The sequence below is a fragment of the Oreochromis niloticus genome, linkage group LG8 (genome assembly GCF_001858045.2).
Source record: "Oreochromis niloticus isolate F11D_XX linkage group LG8, O_niloticus_UMD_NMBU, whole genome shotgun sequence".
NCBI lineage: Eukaryota > Metazoa > Chordata > Actinopteri > Cichliformes > Cichlidae > Oreochromis > Oreochromis niloticus.
In genome coordinates, this window is record NC_031973.2 from 16,060,786 (window position 1) to 16,082,226 (window position 21,441).

Consider the following 21,441-nt stretch of genomic DNA (forward strand, 5'->3'; position numbering starts at 1 on the left):
CCTGTGGTTGCACATGTTTTGTCAGTTTTTATAAGGAAACAATTAAAAGCTGGCATACTAAACCTGCCTCATATACAAAGATGTTACCAAAAATGTCAAATGTTTGAATTGTCATAATCAAATCAGTATTAGATTGGCAATAATAAACCTGTACAGATTAGGTACAAAAAAATGAACTACCCAACATTTAAATAATAGAAATCAAGGCAGAAACGAAATAGAAGCTATTTCAATCAGGAGAGATAACCTGGAAGAATTTAACATGATTTATTGAGATAGAGACTCTGATGATGGTTGTATTGTTTTTCATTTGCCTTTGTGATCTTTATGATTCTGAATATCTACCATGCAGATTACATGTAACACCATAGTAACCAGGAAATGACTAATTGATTTTCTCACTGTAATTCTTTCATTTTCATTTACTGAGAAATGAAACTAATATCAGTCACATAAAAACTATAATCAATAACATAATCTTTGTAATTTAGCTTTGATAAAAATAACATTTATCCAAAAATGTTCGAGCGGCAATGATGACAATGTTATATGGATGATATAACATTGTAATATATAACTCTTATGTATTTAGGTCACGAATTATTGTACACCATTAGCCTACTTAGAGAAAGAACAGGTGCTTAGTTGGCACATGCAGGCTCAAGTTATTCATTGCTCCAGTGACAAGTTGGCTTTCACCCAACCCAAACATTCCTGGCTTTGAGTCAAAGTACACCCAGTGCAGGAAGCGTCTTGGACACAGTCCAAGACGGTGTGTGTGTGTGAATCCACACACATCCTTGTGTGTACCTTTAAGATATATCTTAAAGGTACCACCTGCAAACAAAGGAGCACAGATGTGGTTAACAATCAATGAGCAACAACTAAAACTGTGTTATTTAAGAGATCATTGCTACTTTCTGTTTCAAATAATAAGCACAAAGGTTTTAACAGATGAGTCACTGATTTGTTCACTAATTGTGACAGCAAATATAGCACATTGTGTGCAAATAGCTTTAGCTATAAAATAAATCCATAAAAGTATCGCTTGTTACAACTAAGTGCTAAAGATCAACTTCCTAATTTGGCCTTCACCTTCAATAACAGTATGACTAAGTGACACTTTATTTAACAACACATTTCATTGTATATTCTTACTGGGGAAAAGAAATAGGCATTGTTCATAATCAGATTTTTATTAAATATTATGAATTACTTTAATGATTTGTGATACATTTAGGCAATCATTTATTAACTTTTATTTCAAATGATAAAATGAAGCAAAAATAGTAATCATGTAATGATATTAAATTGTAGCTCAAACAGTAGGTACCCAGTTTATTGTATTGCACATATTACTTTATTTTGTAAATCCATAGTGGTGCTGGTTGAGTGTCTGAGAGACAAGTATATGGTCCACTACATGCATTAGTTAATCCTTAGAGAATTTAGACTAGAATATGTTTTGCATGGGAGGTAGGCAAACAAGTTCACATCTGTGTTATATTATATTGATATTAGTGTGTCTCAAGTTCATTTTACATGGTAGTTCTTCACAGTCATTTGCTTTACACTGCAGTGTCATGCAGAATCAGAGTCAACATCAACTTATCTAAGTTATGAGTTGATTATTGTTCTGGCTTGATTTGCCCCTCATTATCCATCATTATGTTAAATATGACACAGATTTAATTATAAAAATCTACACACAGAAATCAAGGACAGAATAATCTTATCAGCAAACAGTGAATACAACAAGAAGATTCAAACTATAACATCCTGCATATTTTATCCCATTTACATTTAAAGCAAACTTACTACACACCTTACCACAAGTACAGAAACACTCCTCAAGAGAAAGGCCACTCAGATGAAAATACAATCGAAAAGTAACTGAATAATAAATGATTTAAAAAAAAATATGGATCATTTTTCAAGAGTTTTGGCAATTTCTAGACTGGAGTTTTGGGAGCAAACCGTTTGACCAGCAGGGTTACCAGCATGCTGGCTAGGATCAAACTGGCTAGCAGGGCCAGCAGAGGTGTCACCTGGCCTTGGCCACTGCTTAATTGCATCACTGGGTCTGCAAGAGAAGAACCAAAGTTTATGTTTAATGTGTCCATAAACTTTATGGCATCTATAAAAGTACAATGTGAAGAGACATGACAGCTTCTATGTACCTCTGCTTCCTGGCCTTGAAACAAGCGGTCCGAGTGACATGGATGAAGTATCATGGAAAGATGCGTCCCTCCGAACTCTCCTGTGGTAACCCGGGTAACAGCGCTGAGGGGAAAAAAATGTTTAGAGGCTTCTGCTAATTTAACAGTTTCTAATTTATAAGATAAGAATGAAAAACAATAAGAATTAAAAACATTGGTACATACAGCTGTACAATTGTTGTGTCTCAAAAGACACAGGTGGACCCGGCAATGAAGGTAAATGGATGAATAGTTGGAAAAAGTGAACATCCTGAAGGAGAATCGAGCCTCAGTGGAGATGCCGTTCTGAATCAGCTCTACCGTTCCATCGGCTTCATTGGGACACCTGGAAGACAGGCAGATGTTTAAATATCCCAGATTATAAAGCAAAGCAGCAGAATTCATTATGAGAAGAATTGGTGGAGAAACTGAGGAGAGGTCTGTCTGGGGCTGATTCTTTCAAGTTTTTAAATAAGTATGCTAAGACAAGGTGATGTTGCAAAAGTTTTCCTACTCTGCAGTAATAAGATCCCAGCGGACGGGGTAGTTTGGCGTGTTGACTGGCGTGGCCCAGCAGGAGTCCAGAACGGTGGAGATCTGGCTTTGATCCACTCCTTCTGTTCGCACCTCCACATATAACCTCTGATTTATTTCCATTTCTATGTTTGTGTCACTCGTGAAGGGGAAGCGGAAGCCAGGGTCCCGGAAGGGGATCATTCTCATGCTGTAATGTCCTTGACCGGTTGCAATCTTCTTCCTAATGATGCTATAAAAAACACAATAATGCTACAAATGAGTTCCTTACTAAATGGTGAAGATTATTAACATGCATGAACATCAAAAAGTGTAATGTTAATGTGCAGCAGTGTTTTTATTTTGTCTCATTGTCAGTATTGTGATCTTAAAGCACTGGGTTTCAAAATAAGTTCCCAAGGGATGCCTGGAGTGCACATTTAACTACATAAAACACTAAGTAAGTAAGTACTGTATATACTGCATAGGAGATGGTATTATTATTATTACCTTTCTACAGGATTGATGCCCACAGCCATAGACAGGGCCTGATTCAGAGGGTATTCGCAGCAGAAACGCAGACTGATGCTCCTCTGGCGGCTGATAAGACTTCCATGAGGATCCACGACACCCTGGATGGTGTTCTCGTACATGAAATGTGTTCCGTTGCTCTAAAATTAAAAAAACAAAACATTACAAATTGAATATGATGTCATTTATTATATAAATGACAAGACATGACATGTATAATAACGGTGACTATCCGTAATATTTTGGTTTTGTAACTGTACCCTGAGTGCTGTCCCACACAGATGGTTGTCATTGTCAAAGTGGAACACCAGTCGTCCATACTCAAGAGTCCCATTGCAGGATTCATCTCGGAGATGGAGGGCATCAGAGTGAAACCCAGCCTCAAAAAGCTGACAACGGGAAACAGACATGGTGCCTGAACTACTGGCACAAGTGATGCTTGAGTCTGTTAATACAAGTTTTAAAAGAAGAACAAGAAAACAAATAACTAACAAATCCAATTTTTCTTGTACAAACTGCACTGCAGTACCATTGCCAATGACCTAAAAATAAAACAAGGATTAAATAGGAGCTTCCTTCACCATAGCTGTCATTGTTGCCTCGGTGGTGGTGTTCATCACAGAAGCAGCCATAGACACCGTCCTTCTTACCACACCACTCGTACTCTGTGCAGTCCAGCTGTTCACAGGGGTCTGACTCCTCTGCAGAAGAAGAGGGACAAGGATACAATAAAAGAAAAACCTGTTAAGCTCTATCAAAAGACATCAAAAAGACATCACTTAATTATCCAGCACAAACTTACCACACAGTAAACCAGAGCGCCAGTCAGGGATTACTAGCCCCAGAACAGAGCAGGTTCTCTCATAGGCTGAGACAGCGGAACACAGCATGCCATTGGCTGGAGTGTAGAGGCAGAGGTCGTAGACACAGGAAGTGAAAAATGGCTCGGGGTCAGAGTGCAGGTGGCAAGCACTGAATGGACCGGTGGTGTTGGTGATGACACTGCAGAGTTGGGAGTATTCTTCTCTAAAGGTGCAGTCATTCAGTCCATCATCATCTTCATCAGTGGAGCCACATCTGGAAAAGACATTATATGTTTAACACTTTGGGAAACTTTGTGTACTTTGGTAAAATGTCCTGTACATATATACTCCCAATTCACACTCAACACAACAGTACATTTATTATTTTTACTAGGATGTAATATATATGCTGTTGTCCTTAAATGTACTGCTGTGTTGTCCATAAAATGTCCATAAAATCTTCTCATTCAAAGCAAGACATTATGTTATATGAGTTGATGAAGGTCAACAAGACTCTATTTTTGGAATATCCTAAAGAAGTTCCAAACAACTCACCCTGGTTGGCTTCTTGTTGACTTCCAGCTCTGTCCAAAGTCATTGTCATTTTGTGCCGGTGTGCCACTGGGTGAGACTTTGTCATCCCCAGAGTCGCCATTGAAGTTTCCACACATACCTGTGACTCTGTTTTGACGGTTTTGGGCGATTCTTACCAACAAAGTACTCTGGCCATCAAACTGGACCACCAGGTCAAGTGCATCGACGATTATGTAGCTGCCTTCTCTTACCACCTGAGCTAAAGTTCCTGCAGTGGTGGGAAGAGACACTTCTCCTCCATTTACCTGGAAGAACAAGAGTTATGAGAGACATGCGAAGTGAGGAAGTGCCTCCTATGCAAGGGCTGATATGAGATTAACGTAGAAAGCTTAGTATGTACCATTGCTCTTTTATTGGGTCCAATCCTGATGTGCACACTTTCTGGATAATTTGAGAGGTATATGTCCACTGCAGACACAAATGACACACGGTTGTTTCCACGGTGATTGTTGGTGGCTATCACCTGAAACTGTGTTTCGTTAGTGCCATGGTTCGTGCTCTCAGCGATGATGTAGGAGCAAGTTCCCTGGAAATGAGCCACTGCTCCATCAAAGGTGATGTAGTGTGGATCCCCCCACACAGTGCAGGTGGACATAGCATCGTAACAGCCCAGCTGTCCGTCTCTGATGGAGCACTGCTGTGCAGGAGTGCAAGACTCAGCAGAACATCGCAGGTCATTGGGAGCATGACATTCACATCTGTGTGAGCAACCGTCTGTCCAGAAGGACTCGCCAGCCTATGTGAGAAAATGTAACAAAGGGAAGAAGTTTATAGTAAAGTCCACCATGTATTTACTGTTGCCAAGCTGTCATTGTTAATTATCTGCTCAAATCAGTTATGAAATTAAAACCTTTAAACTATATCCCTCTTTTATATAGCTCTATGGTTCTTTGTAGAACTTACATTATAGTAGAATCCATTATGCTGGCATCCACAGCGTGCCACTGGGACACAACTGGTTCCACTCCTGCGGTAACCTTCGTCACAGAAACATCCCTCAGAGCAAGCCTGCTCACAGGTGGAATCATTGCTCCTGGCACAGGTGTGGCCACAGTCAGTACCACACAGCTCATAATGGCTGTTGGCTGGACAGTCCAATGCTAAGCAAATAAGAAAACAAAACATGGATGTCAGGTGGTTAAAAAACATTAAACTTAGACATTGTATTTCAAGACACTTACAAAAAAATGTATTTTATTGTCTTGCACTTAATAATACAGTATATGAGTGACACAATGACAGGTTGACTCACTGCAGGTGGTGTTTTGTCTCCAAGGGTAGATTCGAACATTAGCAGAATGACAGGCTCTAACATATGTTTCAAGAGCCCTGCAAAGGAGGTCATGGCCTTGATTTCCTGCCACACACACGTCAAACACACAGTCATTGAAATATGGTGCTGGGTGCACCACCTCATGGCAGAAACTGAAGGGCCCATCAGCTGCCTGGATCACCTCACACTGATCTCTAGCGGGCTGTTCATTGGCACATCTCGGACATGATGAGCCACATCCATCACTGCAGGTGTAGTTGCCTGGCACCTTCCAGGCTTGCCCAAACTCATCTGGAGATGCGACTGTTACTCCAGATGGGGTGTAGAAGTCGTCATTTGAATTTCCATTAAAGTTTCCACAAAGTCCGCATGTTTTTCCCCTTTTGATGAGAACAGTAAGATAAAACAGACTCATTGGTTTTACTGTAGGGAGGATTATCAATCTTTTGGGACAAACCAAAAGACTATTCTGAGCCAAGAAAAATCCTTTACATTGGAATTATGTCATAAAATTGTTGTGGTGCACAACTATGAACTCTTTTGCAGGGGTGAGTGTGTGAGTCATGAAAACAGCTGATTTTGAGCAAAGATGAATGGCAAATACCTGTAATTTGGAGGCACAGTGATAGAAACTGTACTCCATCCATCATACATGACGCTTAAGCCAAAATCAGTATTGACAATTGTTTGAAATCCACTGGCAAAGATAGATACTTGACTTCCATTCAAGAGAATTGGTAAATTTTGTGTTATTCCATTTACCTAGGACATGGGAAGAAAAAATTAGGAAAAACAAAAATATTTGATTTTATTCATGTGCCCTTTATCCGTAGTCATATGTAAGCGCTAAACAAATGTGATTGCAACACACTGACCAACAGCACATAACAATTATTTACCAATAATATCTCACATTTGGTTATTTCTTATTAGTGTCCCACACAAGTATAAGCGATAACTCATTGTTAAAAAAAAAAAAAAACACTCAGTGACACTCTCTAGTGAAGAAATTGTGTAATTGTATAACTGTTTCCAGACTAATTTATCTTTAACATTTGACTACAGCAGGCCATGAGGTCTGTCTCATGGTAGCTTCATCTGCAACTGTCTGTGGCTTTAAATTTTGCTTTTTAAGATGTAAAATATGAGTAATTGCTCAGAAACAGTTCAGCTCACCTTTACAACACCTATGTTGTCTCTTGACATGTGCAGATGATAGCCCCACACATTCACGAAAACTTCTGCTGTGACTGAAACTGTCAACCCATTCCATGCCTCATTTTTAGCTTCCACAGAAAACTGACTGAGCTCATCAGTGGCATTACAAAGGGTCACCAGAGTATAGCGACAGGTTCCTTGGAAGTCATAGGCCTTGTGATCAAAGGTGAAATAGTGAGGGTCTCCAGAGGCATAGCAGGTGCCATGAGGGTTGGGATGGCAGCCAAACTCGCCCTCCACCACACGGCAGGACTCCTGGGGGCCACAGGAGTTGGGAGTACAGTGGACGTTCCCTGTAGTGCCGTTACAGGTACACAAGCTCTGACATTCTTCACCATCCCAGAACTGCTCACCACTTTCGCGATAGCGTCCTTGGTGATAACATCCACAAGATGTTGGTGGAACACACTGGTCGCCATTTAGAATAAAACCATTGTTACACTGACAACCCTCCTGGCACACAGTATCACAGGTGAAGGGGAAAGAGAGGCTGGGGCAAGCAGAAGGACAAGTTGTTCCACAGAGTTCATAATGGCTGTTTGACGGGCAGGTTAGTGCTGGAGAAAAACAAACAGGTTAATATAAAAAAGGCATTTTAAAACATTTGGAGATCATGGCTAGAATTAATTAAAAAACAGTTGAGTGCTTACCACAGCCAGTTGCATTTCTCCATTGTCCTAAGGCAACACCCTTCTGTTGACACATTAGTGCATAATCTCGTAGGGCATCACACAAAGTTGATGCTGGATCGTTAGAGCCCCTCATGATCTCCACACATACATCCACCTGCTGCCTTGGGTCAACCACAGACCAACAGGGTACAAATGGCCCATCTGGTGAGCTGAGAATGCCACAGTACTGGCTAGAATTAAAATCGGTCCTAGAATCACGATCTTGGCTTTCCACACAGTGAGCAGCCAGAGAGCCATCTCGCCAGCTGTCTCCAAAGTCCTGAGAGCTGTTGACCAGGACACCATTGGGTGTGCGGAAGTCGTCATGTGGATTACCATTGTAGTCACCACAGAGTCCACCCAGTGAACCATTGTAGACACCAGGAGCAGTGACACGGACAAAGTGAGGCCAGACCGTCTGCACAGTTACACCAAAGGAGGTGCGAATGATGACACTGCGCAGGCTGCTGTAGAAGATTTGGATTCCATTGGACCCAGTGCTGAAAGGCAGCCTGATCAGCTGACCGTTAACCTAAAAGGCATTTAAACAGTCATAATAATAATAATAATAGTAAGAGGAAGAAGAACAACAATAATAATATTAATAACACTTTCAAGCAAGGACCATGTTAGATACTACATAACAAATAAAGAATGAATCATGAGCTTCCTGATTGTTAATGAAGTGGTCATCTCTATTTCCCAGGTAAGTCCTGATCTTGGTATTTATTATAGATAATGGTTATTTACCAAAGAACCAGCTGGGAGCTACTATATTGATCTTTTTTAATACTTACAATATCCAGATTGACTCTTAGAGCTAACTGGTATCCCTTGATGGCATTTAAAAACTGCAAATGCCTCCCTGTTCTCTTCTGTTTAACCTAGATATTGACTGTTTTAATTTATTATGCTTTAAAGTACTATTTGTTCTAACTGCTTCATTATAAATTGTATTTAGAAGTAAAATAAATTTCTACTGATATTATTTTTAGTACACTATAAAACAAGGAATTCATCCTGAGAGGGAAAAAAAAACAATTTAAAGCTAAATAAGAGTATTGAAAAGTAGCCTTTCCCAGTTCATATTTTCTAGGGCGTCACATTCCAGTTACAATGAAAACGACAATGTAGAATAATGTTCAGATAATTACAGACTGATCTCTACTTAATAATTCACTGTTAAGGCACCCTATCTTCTAAGTATTTTTAAGTAGATCATTATTGTCTACTTTACAGTCCATAAACCGGAGTTATTAATGGTACTTGTATACGACTTTATCTTCTCAGGTCATTCCTGATTTGTTTCTCACTGAGTCCTTCTCTAAGCAAGTCTTTATGTTATTTTTTGTGTTTTTCATTATGACACATTTATCTACAATGATTGTTCAGTTGTATTTCTCTCATTTACCTGAACTTTGCCGTTTATTTCCATCTCAACAGAGACCTGTGTCCCCTCTGCCTCAAACTTTAGCACATTGGAAAAGTCTTGCTGGCCTCTTGGCACTTTTTCTGCTGTCACCATGAAGTTTGGGTGACTGGACAGTCCCATAACTTTGGCAAGTGTCAGTCGACACGCTCCAGGATATTGGTATGTCAGTCCATCAAATGTCTGATATGACCCTGGGCCTCTGATCCAGCATGTTTCATAGCTATTTGGTCTGCATCCTCTTTCTCCATCCTCCACCCTGCATGATTCAAATGACCCACAACCATGAGGCTGGCAAGTCATGGAGCCATAACTGCAGCTACAACGCCTCCCACAGTTTTCGTCTAGTATTACAGTTTGTCCAGAGCGGTAGTAGCGGCCCTCAAAGCTGCAGCCACACTCAGCATGAGGGACGCAGACCCCACCACTGAGGATGTAGCCTGAATCACAGATGCAGCTTTCCTGCGCAGGGAGAGGACAGTTGTGGGTGGAGTTGGGATTGATACAAGTAGCTGGACATCCTGTACCTTCAGACTCAAAGTGGCTGTTGGCTGGACATGGGATTTCTAGACAGCAGAGAATAAAATTGATCTTAACGTCAGTGGCATTTTAATTTAATTATATTTTTGAAATAATGTAAAAAAAAAATTTTTTTTAAAAGGTAGTAACATACCACAAAACCCAGGGCTCCTCCAGCTTTGCAGCTGAATACCATTTTGTTGACACTGACTTGCGTACACGGTTAAGGCTTGACAGAGAATAGGTTGGTACCCTCCTCCTACACACAGATCATAAACACAACTATCCACAAAGGACTGTGGAGGAAGTTGTTGATGGCAAGCAGCAAAAGGTCCAGAACTGCTGCTGAGGATACCACAGTGGGCAGGGTTGCTGTATAATGCTTGCTGTTGTGCAGTGCAGCCAGCACAGGCCAGACCTGCACACTGTGCCTCACAGCCAGGGTCATCATCCCCAGATGCTCTCCAGCTGTCAGCAAAAACCACATCAGAGCTCACAAGCTGGCCCTGGCGTGTGCGAAAGTCATCTTGAGGTTGATTGTTGAAGTTTCCACAAAGGCCGCATGTTGCATTCTGGTAAGTGTAGGGCACGCTGATCTGGACGTAATGATTTGTGTCATAAGACACCATTAAGCCAAAGTCAGTGCTGACGACCACAGAAAAACCTGACTCATAAACCTGCACGGTGCCATTGCTAAGGAAGAATGGAGTGGATGCAAAGTTCCCGTTAACCTGTAAAAACATAAGCATGCAAACAGTTAAAACATACACAACACAAAATAATGTCTCCTGAAGTACAACCCGAACTCCAGAAAAGTATCTTTAAATTTGATCAAAATGAAAACTAAAAGACTTTCAATTCACATGAGCCAATATTTTATTCACAACAGAACATAAATAACAAATGTTTACACTGAGAAATTTTACAATTTTATTCACAAAATGAGCTCCGTTTAAATTTGATGTTTGCTACAGGTCTCAACATAGTTGGGACAGGCATATGTTTACCATGGTGTAGCATCTCCGCTTCTAGGAGATGTACAAGCAACAAGGTCATGAATTTCTGGAGTTTTAGTGTTGGAATTCATTCGCATTTTTGCCTAATATAGGTTTCCAGCTGAAGAGTTTGTGGTGGTCTTTGACCTATTTTTTTCATTTAATGATGCCCCAAATGTTCTCTATAGGTGAAAGATCTCAACTGCAGGCAGACCAACTCAGCATTCGGACTCTTCTCCGACGAAAACATGTTTTGGAACAGCTGTAATATGTGGTTTTGAATTGTCCTGCTGAAATACACAAGGCCTTCCCTTTAGATGTCATCTGGGGGGGCCATATGTTGCTCTAAAACCTTTATATACCTTTCATTTTTCGTAGTTCCTTCCAAAACATAACTTGCACTTATGCACACCCATACCATCAGAGATGCTGGCTTTTTATAACATGCTGGAAGGTCTCCCTCCTCTTTAGCCCAGAATGTCCATAATTACCAACAAGAACATAAAATTTGACCATAGAACACTTTCCCATTTTGAAACAGTCCATTTCAAATGAGTCTTGGCTCACAGGCTATGATGGCACTTCTGGACAATGTTCAAATATGGCTTCCTTTTTGCATTATACAGCTTTAGTTGGCATCTGCAGATGGCACAGCGGGTTGTGTTAACAAACATTTGTTTCTGGAAGTATTTTTGGGCCCATTTAGTAATGCCACTGACACAGTCATTATGCAGTGTCACGTGAGAGCTCAAAGCTCACTTTAAATTGAGCTCATTTTGTGCATAAAATTGAAAAGTTCAATTCAGTTTTATCTATATAGCGCCAAATCACAACAACAGTTGCCTCAAGGTGCTTTATATAGTAAGATAAAGACCCCAATAATCATATTTAGTTTAAACATGTGTTATGTTATGTTATTTATGTTCTGTTGTGAATAAAATATTGGCTCATGATGTGTGATTTGAAAGTCTTTTAGTTTTCATTTTGTTTAAATTTAAAGAATGTCCAACTTTTCTGGAATTCAGATTGTATAAACTTGATTGATGTTGCATACCTTCGCCTCACCATGACGTCCTTTGACAAGCTCAATCGTGTCATTGTAGACATGTACTTTCACCAGTCGTGTCCAAGCGACTTGAGTACTGCCTCTGTGCTCATTCTTGCCCTCTACTCTGTAGTAGGGCAGTCCACTGTTACATTGCTCAGAGAGAACATAAGTGCAGGTGCCCTGAAAGTGGAACAATGTGTTATCAAATGTGTAGTAATGTGGATCGCCACTTATGGTGCAGGTGCGTCTCTGCACTGTCTGGCAAGAAAACTGGAAGGAAGTAGGCCGGCAGATCTGTGAAAAGGAGCACGGCTCGTTGCGGCACTGCAGGCCTGCTGAGGTACATGTGCACTTCTGTGCACAGGTCCTGTCACTCCAGAAGGAATCACCAAGCTGCACTGGTAGACCTTAAAGAAAATACAAAAATTGCAGTTTTACTTTACCACTTTTACTTCTACACTATTATTAAATAATAATAATAATCTTAATTTTTTTAAGTTTTTGTTACTTTTCCTCAATTATTTTCACAGAGTGGAGATCACAAATGTAGATGGAACAAATAAATGGAACATGGTGAGACTGAGAACTAATATTCTCACTGTTTAGTGAACAGGAATTTCATGGCGGTTTTACAGAGTTTTAATTAATACATTTCAGTACATCACTGCAGCTGGCTATGGTAATCACATTCTAGTTTTGGTCTAACCATCGAAAGTACAGCCTCTTGATCCATGATCTAGTCTGAAGGCCCAGCGTCCAGGCACATTGACATTGCTACTGATACGGAAATTTGAGAACTGTCCTGTTGCGTTGTTTGAGAATGATCCAGGGATGGAAAAATGGTGAGAAGAATTGATTGTATCATATCCAGCCTGAAAATGATAATCGCATGGTTATTTTGTATCTATAAATTGATATGAATATTTTTACTTTAAAGGACAAGGCAACTAAAAACTTTTTTTTTTTAGTTGAATATATTTGTAATGATTCCAACCTGTACAGGATGATTGGTGAAAGCTATTGTTCCATAGTTCATCAGTACAAATGAGTACTGACCACCAGAGATCAAGACCGCCTGGAATGTTGTTTTCTGAAAAACAGTAAAGTGTTGTTTTTAAAGTCTATACTGTATAGTTATAGCTAACACACACATATACATCATATTTCCCAGTTTAGGAGCTGATTTATTGTTCCAGTGAAGAAAAGCTGGTTACTAATTTAGGAAGCTACTATTCCTGAATTAGAAAAATAAGCAACGGACATGCACGTATACAGCTGAAACCAGATATTTGCATACACTTTAGAAAAAAGACAAAAACATTTTTTTCTTTACTGTCAAACATCAAATCAGACTAAACTTTTTTTGTTTTAGATTAATAAATGTTAACCTATTTTTTGTATTTGTGAAATGTCGAAATAAAGAGAGAGAAAATTGTTTTGTTTTGTTTTTTTTTAAACTTTCCTCAAAGTCAGAAGTATACATATACTTCCTTAGTATTTGGTAGAATTGCCCCAAAACTGTTTCACTTGGGCCAAACGTTTCGGGTATCCTTCCACAAGCTTTCTACAATAGTTTGCTGAAGTCTTGGCCCACTGCTCTTGACAGAACTGGTGTAACTGGGTCAGGTTTGTAGGCCTTCTTGCTCGCACTCACCCTTTCAGTGCAGCCCACAAATTTTCTATGGGATTGAGATCAGGTCTTTCTGATGGTCAGTCCAATACCTTGACTTTGTTGTCCTTAAGCCACTGTAACTAATTTGGAGGTATACTTGGGGTCACTGTCCATTTGGAAGACCCATTTGCACCCAAGATTCAACTTACTGGCTGATGTCTTCAGATGTTGCTTTACTATGTCCACATCATTTTCTTTTCTCATGATGCCATCTATTTTGTGAAGTGCATCAGTCCCTTCTGCAGCAAAACAGCCCCACAACATGATGCTGCCACCCCCATACATCAAAATTGGGATGGTGCTCTGAGGCTTCACTCTTTTCCTCCAAATATACCGTTTATCATTATGGCCAAACAGTTCAGTTATTGTTTCGTCAGACCACATGACATGTCTCCAGAAATTAAGATTTTTGTCCTCATGTGCAGTTGAAAACTTTAGTTTGGCTTTTTTATGGTGGTTTTGAACTGATGGCTTTCTCCTCCCAGAGTAACTTTTCAGCTCATGCTGGTACATCAGCACTGGTGTACAATGGTGTAAAATGTATTTGTGTGTTTTTTCTGAGGTTTGTGTAAATATCTGGTTTCAACTGTACATCATCAATATGCATGTCATTTATTTCCCAATTTAGGAAGCTGACTTACTGTTCCAGTTGTGGGATAATAGGCCACCTCATACCATGTTGCAACAAAGACCCAGTTGGCATTAAAGTTCAGTTCTGGGAAGTATTGATTAATGTCTTGTGTAGCTTGCTGGAGAACACTGCCGCTGGTGTATTGGTTGTAGTAGACCTGACCACTGACTCTGGTGTCCATATCTGTCCAGAATGGAGCGATGATATCTCTTGATACATAGGCTGGAAACCGATAGGGTATCCATAGCCAAAATGGTGCATCAAAAGTGAGGTCTCCATTGTTGTTTACCTAATGAAAAAAAGGTATTAACAAAAACTGAAGGAACACAACATATCATACTAAATATATAAAGGAAGCCATTTAAATTTTTATTTTATTATATGTATTTATTTTTGCATATTTACAACTAAGCTCTCTAACTGTAAGTGATTTACACACCAATAAATGAATTATAATTTTTACTCACATAAATCTGATTATATGACTGTCCAAAATATATAAAGGGATGCAGCAGGGGAATAACAGGAGAACTTCCATCGAGCGTACGGTCCATTATTGTTCCAGAAATAGCGTAGAGTGGTGCTGGACAAGGCAAAAGAGGATAACAAAATAATAGATCAGTTTTTTATGCATGTTTTCCTTATTTATCAATGTTTACCTCATTTTATTACAGTGTTAATATTTACAGATCACCAAATTCCATTGATTTCATCTTATTAAATGTAACATACTGAACAACTATGATAAATCCTTTACATAGACAGCTTTGGTATGTCAAGGAAGAAATAGCAAAAGAGAACAACAAAAATTAAAAAATACCAAAGAGTATTAGAGCTAAAACAGAAATCAGGTGAAATTTCTGTGACAGTTATTTAATAAATTAAATTTAAAAATAAATGTTTAAAAATATCTGCAGCCTAAAGAGAAAATGGTTTGCTTAACTGTAAGTCTAGCGTAAAAGAAAGAAAGAAAGAAAAATCCAGCCCTAGTGGGGGGGGGGGTTGCTTTGACAAAATGAGTTTAATTCTCTTAGTGGCCTAGCATATAATTGGTGCAATGGCCACAGGACTGTTTTAAAAGCATATAAAGAAATTATTTCGACTTACCTGGTGCCACAGGATCTTTAAAATAAAAACAAATAAGAAATAAATATTTACTTTTTCCAAGTTTAAATTAAAAACTAAACAAAACACGCATATATTTACATAAATATTGAGCTTAAAGCTATTCAATCCAATCCAATCTAATTTTATTTATAAAGCACTTTAAAATAACCAGCACAGGACCAAAGTGCTGTATTCATTTTTATTTCAAGTTGTCATTGGTAATATGGATAATTTTGATAGATAATAACATTGAACAACAGATTTTAAAGATTATATTACTAGATCTAATGAGTTTGAACAAATTACTTCCCGAACTATTTCATGGAATCACACAGTACTGCAGTTTAACTTTTTTGCTATCCACAGGTAATCTTGACATTTCAGGGAATATTTCTGAAATGTCATAGTAGCTTTGAAACTCTGATTCTTTTTATAGTTATAGGAAAGTGTGTAAAAAGTATAAAAAATGATTTCAGCTCACCTGATGTCACAGAACCTATGACAAATACATAAATATTGAGTTTAAAACTATGCATTTTTGTTATCACTTAAACACTCAGTTTTGCGATTTGTCTTTGTCTTGAATAATCACTTCTGAACTACTGTAAGGACAAGAAATGGGTTATTGCCAAAAATAAGACTATTTGTTAAAATGTTCTGATAAGTGTTTCACAGTCTCCAATGAGACATAGTACTCAAAGAGAAGTTATTCCTCCGTTCCACCACAAGAGGGAAAATCAGCAGCTCTTGTGGGAGTAAACAGGCCTCACTGTAATGCAGCGCGCTTAGCAAAAGCTGTGTGAGACTGTATACAAACTTGTAACGATGTACTGTGTCTACGTATTTGCAGAATAATACAGTAAAGGCTCACAAAGCTACGCTGGTTTCAATTCCTTTTAATCCAAGTGTGCAACAGTACTGATTATTATATTATTATGTGGAGAGCTCTAAAGATTGTGAACAAATTATTCTAACTTACCTGTTGTCACAGGACCTGTCAGCAAACAAACAAACAAACAAATGTTACATTTAATAAAGAAACAAATGCATACATAAGTAAACTATTTTGCCGAAAGTATTTGTTCGTCTGTCTTCACATGCATGTGAGCTTGTCTGACATTTCATTATTAATCCACAGGGTTTAATATGATGTCGGCCCACCCTTTGCAACTATAACAGCTTCAAGGTTTGATCAAGGGCATTTGTGAGGTCAGATGCTGATGTTAGACGAGAAGTCCTGTCTCACAGTCTTCACTCTAAATCATCCCAAAGATCTTGTGTTGAAGTTAGGGCTCTGTGCAGGACAGTCAAGTTCTTACACACAGCACACTCACTCATCCATGTCTTTAAAGGCTTTGCTTTGTGCACTGCTGCACAGTCATATTGGAACAAAGCAACCCTTTGCTGCACAAATGTTTGTAGAAGCAGTCAGCATGCATAGATTTTATACACCTGTGACCATGGAAGTGATTGGTACATCTGAATCCAATTATTTGGATGGGCAAAATAGGGTATATATTGAACTGAAACTATTCATTGTTTCCATCAACCCAACAATCAGAAACAAAGTTTGTCTTTGTTCTTCCAAGAGATGTAAAGAGAATGAATAAATTATTTCTAAAAGCAAAAGGCTTTAGTATTTTAAGAAACTGTAAGAAACAATGAGGTGGTTGCCTAAGACTGAACTCAGATGAGGTTAATCTGATAATTTCATGAGGGGGGTCTTATTTAAACAAAATCTGCAGCCAGACAGTTTCATGCCACAGGAAAGCAACAGGAAAGCGTTGCTTTACTGTGTGCCAAATTGTGTAAACCACCCAGCTTAATCTTTACTGTGCTGTGAATAAATGAGTTTCATTTTTGGTACTTAACGTTGGCAGATGGTGGAATGCTGTAAAGTACGTTTTTTGTTTGTTTTGGTTTTTTTGCTGTCGGCTTATAATAACAGTACTGTGCTACGTGTTTTTTCCACGCCTATCTTGTGCCTGGAAAATCACACTTATATGTAAAGACTTAAAATATTCAATCTATTGTATAATGCAAACAAATGAATCAACAAATAAATATTGTGCTCGAGACAAATATTTCTTGCTTTCAAGGAGTGATGAGTGTAAAGAGATCATTTAAATTTTAATTTCAAGAGATATTTTAACTTACCTGATGTTGCAGGACCTATGCCAATAAATAAATAAATTAAATTAAATTAAATTAATAAATATAAACATATATACATACTGTTTAAAGCTACTCAGTATTCCTATCAAGTAAATAGTGAGTTCAGCAGTTTGTCTTATTGACTGGCAACGGATATAATCGTGAAATATCATAAAACCTTTGAACCACAAAGCTTTTTGATTTTGAATTATAGAGAGGTTGACAAATTTTTAACTTACTTAATGTTTGAGGATTCACAAACCCTGCAATAAAAACAGTTGAACACATCAGTAAACAGGAATCAGCAAATAAATACAACAATAATTACTAGATTGAGTTTAATTACTACTTACTTATAATCACCAAAAACAGCACAGGTAACAAAATTTGACCTGCCATTGCTGAATAGTCAAACCTAATTATCAAATAGGGATGAATTAAAATACACAACAAAAAACTGAAAAACATTACAAGTATTAAACAGAGATAAACCATATGTATGTATACAGTTTTTCAAGTAATTTTTAGATCAAAAGTTTAAATGCTTGGTGATATGCATTTGAATTATCACAATTATTACAGACATCCCTGTGCAACTCAGTGAAATCAAAACATTAATTTATTAAAAAACTTTACTTAACCGTTAAAAATTAATTGAAACTTTAACAAATTAGTTACCCTTGCACATCTGCTTCTTTGGCTCATAAAAGTCTCATGTGATACTGCAGGACTCACACCAGAAGGTTTTTGTATTGTCAGTGCTGGCACAGTTCCATAAATGCCTTTTGTATTGTTTATAATGCTTATGAGAAAATACACTTGCTTCCTCATAACAGTCATTCATACTTTTGTGAGTAAGAACAATGACTGACTGTTATCTGACTTGCTGAAGTCATCAGTAAGTCGGTAAAAAAAAAAAATTTAATTAAAAAGCTATGAAATTGTACTTGTTCCAAATAGTGGATCTCATGATATTTAAAAGTTAAACAATTATTAAAAAGATTATTAGTCATGGAAAAGTAGCAGCAGTTTACTTTATGGATTTCAGTGGGTTACAAAAGCTCTCTTGCTGAGAGATGTGCTTTCAGAGCTGGTTGTTGCTTACACTTGCAGGAGTCTTTCCTATGAGTATATTAACTGAATGCAGAATCACTCTAGGCATCACCAAAGCGAGACAATTATGTGCATTTAAGCATTATTTACACTTAATGTTATGTGTTTCAAACTCCTTGCAGTAATATTTTAATAGTCAGCATCAATGAGATCTTTTGATATTTTGATTAAATAGTACATCTGTATTCTCAACATTAAACTGTGGTTTACTGGAAAAGTAGTCCTGAAGTCCTGAAAAAAATTTTTTATAATGCTTAAGGTAATAAAAATAATTTAAAGCAAAATGTGACCTAGCTACATGAAATGGTATGACAGATTATTGGGTGGAACAGCAATGTGACTTCTCTGCTTTTCTTTACCCTGCTGATGCACACTGGAAAAACTCAGTTTAGTTAGATAAATAGATAAAGTTTCTAGGCTGCTTAAGTTTTACAGAGCTAGACAAAATAATTACACATATCAATCATATTACTTATAAATCTCACAACTGGGTTGCTTTGTTCCAACTATATCAAGTATTTAAATTCATGTTTAGAAGACAGTTTTTGTTGTAATTTTGTAATTGACTATAGATGGTGGTGTTTGTTTGAGACATGTGGATGTACAAATAGCTCTCCTTTTTTATGATATAAAGATTAAGATATTTTTATGATTTCAACACATAACAATCGTTCTGAACAATTAAATTGTTGTCAGTTTTTGGGGAGCCAACAGGCTCTGGATTAGGTTTTCAGACAAATGGACTTACCATTTTTGTTTCTCCACTAAATGTCTTGTTGGAATTGATATCTTTTATATTGTCATTTGTGCTAAAATATATAGATATATAATCATTGCCTTTATGTGTCCTAATATGGCTATCATTATGAAGAAAAAGCCAGACAGTCAGAGGATTTATTTTAAACCTCCTAACATTTCCTTTATCTGTGTCTGTGCTGACAAAATGTGCTATCTTTATTTAGAGTGCAGCTTAGTCCAGAGATGATGTTATACATTTGGAAAGCACCATGTTCTGTTTCTTTTAAAGTACAAGACTTCACACCTTTAAATGTTCATTTGAGATATGACCTATTACAAGTTCCTGTTTTTATAGTTTAGCAAGACGCTTATTTCTGCTTTTCTGCATACAGTTTAAGTTCCTTGAAAGGTCATATGTCTATGTATGGTATAGCTGGAAACGCACACACACACATACCCACACACACAGAATACAGACACTGATGTTGTTCAGATATGCCTGCTTAGGACTGTCACGTGTATTTGTAATTGCATATTCATGAATGATTGCTTGCTGACAATAAAAAGGGCTGTAGCGAAGGAATCAGTTGAAGTTGGCTAAGGTCAGGTGAAGGCCTGGGCTGACTTCCCTCGCGAGCCACAAAGACAAAGAGCTCTGTCTTGCCTTGTTTTGTCGTGCAGTTAGTGGTCACGTGTCCCAGCGGGGTTTGTGCCTAGATAAACCCAACATGTCTTTTAATAAATGGTTTAATAAATGATTAACATGTTAGCTTGTTTGTTGTTTTGTTTTAAAAGGCAGTTAAAAACCCTTCACAATGTCTTCATCATAAAACATAAATCATAAGACAATATAATACATTATTTAATATTATAATCCCATTAACGAGGGCCAATAACGAAAGCAAGATGAGATATGAAAGAAGATCCAATATAACATGTGCCAAAAATGATTGAAGGACAGATAATTGCAGGGTTTCGGTTTACTGATCATTGTGGAGACAAGTAAAACTTGTTTGGAGAGTTGGCATCAGCTTCTACACTGTGAGCCAATGGGAAAAAAAATATAAGGATTTCAATAAACTTACAAGAAATCAAAAGTCATTGGAAATCTCATACAGTAGTAATAACTTCAATCTCTGCTTAGCCTGCTACCCCTGCAACGTGGCCCTGGCACCCCACACAGAAATAAACTTGCTTCCTAAAACTGAAACTTACACTTTGATAGTACTACATACATGTAAAGTCTGTAACATTTTGAACCAGTGTGACATCAATATGTTGACACACTCCTTCTGTGGACAGGCATAAAGACTTGTCAAACCTGAAAACCACACGTGTTGTAGTTCCTGCTGCAGTTTAAATGTTTTCATTTAACCCAGGGGTTGTGGTCATAACCTGGTTAGTGGCTCTGGTTGCTCTTAGAGGGTGTTCTCCTTGTGGCAGGGCTGGGGGAGGGTCTGTGCTGGCAGACGTAGGTTACTGGCCTGGTAGCCTGGCTGCCCCTGAGTGGATCCGGGGCAGGTGTGGGGGCTTGGGGTTCGGGGGTGCTTCGCCTCCGTATTAGGGCTCTGGCTGGGCCTTGGGGGCTTAGGTCCTTGTTGGTGTGTCGCCGAGGTTGTGGGCGGGTGGGTGCACAGGGGCTCAGCCCTGGCACAGGGGGCCTCTGGCGCATCGGCCTAACTAGGGGGCTCTTCAACTGACAGGGAGTTTGATCCATCCTTGCAGGAGTCCACTCTCAGAGTCATAAGAGAGGTGGAGAATAAACTTAACCTGGGTGTCTACTGTCTTTTGCAGTTTGGGAGATGATTGAATGTTAGGGTGGGTACAGTTTCCTCTGCGGTGGGGTCGGGTGGACTGCCCCGGGTCCTGTGGGGCTGGGCGGTCCTGCTGCCGTGGGCCCCGATCTGGATGGGCCTGGGCTCCCTTGCCTTGGTGGGTGCCGAAGGACGGGGGTGCCTACTGGGGTCAGCGGGGGAGCTGGCCCTAAGGAGGGGCATCTTGCTCCTCCCTTCTTTTCCTCCCCATCCCCGGCTGCCTACCTCTTCCCGCTCCAACACACCCACCCACACAATTAGAGCCTTGGGGTGCGGGTGTGTCACCAGGGTGCACGGGAGGCATCCCCCACCCCCCCTTCTGGCCACCTGTGCCTCAATTTTATTCCACAACTTAGACATCCACATTACTCACACTCTCATAACACATACATATAGGGCCTTGAGGGTGGGCACGTTAAC

The 21,441-nt window shown here is 38.8% G+C and overlaps 1 protein-coding gene across 1 annotated transcript; it reads right to left on the minus strand.

Annotated features, from left to right (window-relative positions):
- Positions 1-1,180: 1,180 nt before the first annotated feature.
- Positions 1,181-17,771, minus strand: LOC100692149 (alpha-tectorin). The gene is made up of 28 exons (XM_019362607.1): positions 17,710-17,771; positions 17,596-17,619; positions 17,360-17,374; positions 16,182-16,196; positions 15,684-15,698; positions 15,203-15,217; positions 14,563-14,678; positions 14,106-14,384; positions 12,787-12,882; positions 12,499-12,664; positions 11,799-12,199; positions 9,904-10,480; positions 9,213-9,796; positions 7,781-8,333; positions 7,089-7,687; positions 6,517-6,674; positions 5,892-6,292; positions 5,543-5,739; positions 4,980-5,375; positions 4,601-4,884; positions 4,045-4,319; positions 3,824-3,943; positions 3,503-3,687; positions 3,222-3,382; positions 2,713-2,964; positions 2,385-2,544; positions 2,181-2,283; positions 1,181-2,083 (listed from the first exon to the last, which is right to left on the minus strand). The coding sequence occupies exons 1-28, from the start codon at positions 17,753-17,755 to the stop codon at positions 1,953-1,955; spliced, it is 6,324 nt and encodes a 2,107-aa protein (XP_019218152.1). The 5' UTR covers positions 17,756-17,771; the 3' UTR covers positions 1,181-1,952.
- Positions 17,772-21,441: the final 3,670 nt, after the last annotated feature.

Bases quoted from the DNA above. Each gene is read 5' to 3' on its own strand.
- LOC100692149 (XM_019362607.1), bottom strand. From the start codon at position 17,755: ATGGCAGGTCAAATTTTGTTACCTGTGCTGTTTTTGGTGATTATAA. The intron at 6,675-7,088 runs GTGAGCTGAACT...CCCATGTCCTAG, and splicing joins ACAACATAGGTGTTGTAAAG to GTAAATGGAATAACACAAAA. The intron at 2,545-2,712 runs GTAGGAAAACTT...CCTGTCTTCCAG, and splicing joins TGGGATCTTATTACTGCAGA to GTGTCCCAATGAAGCCGATG.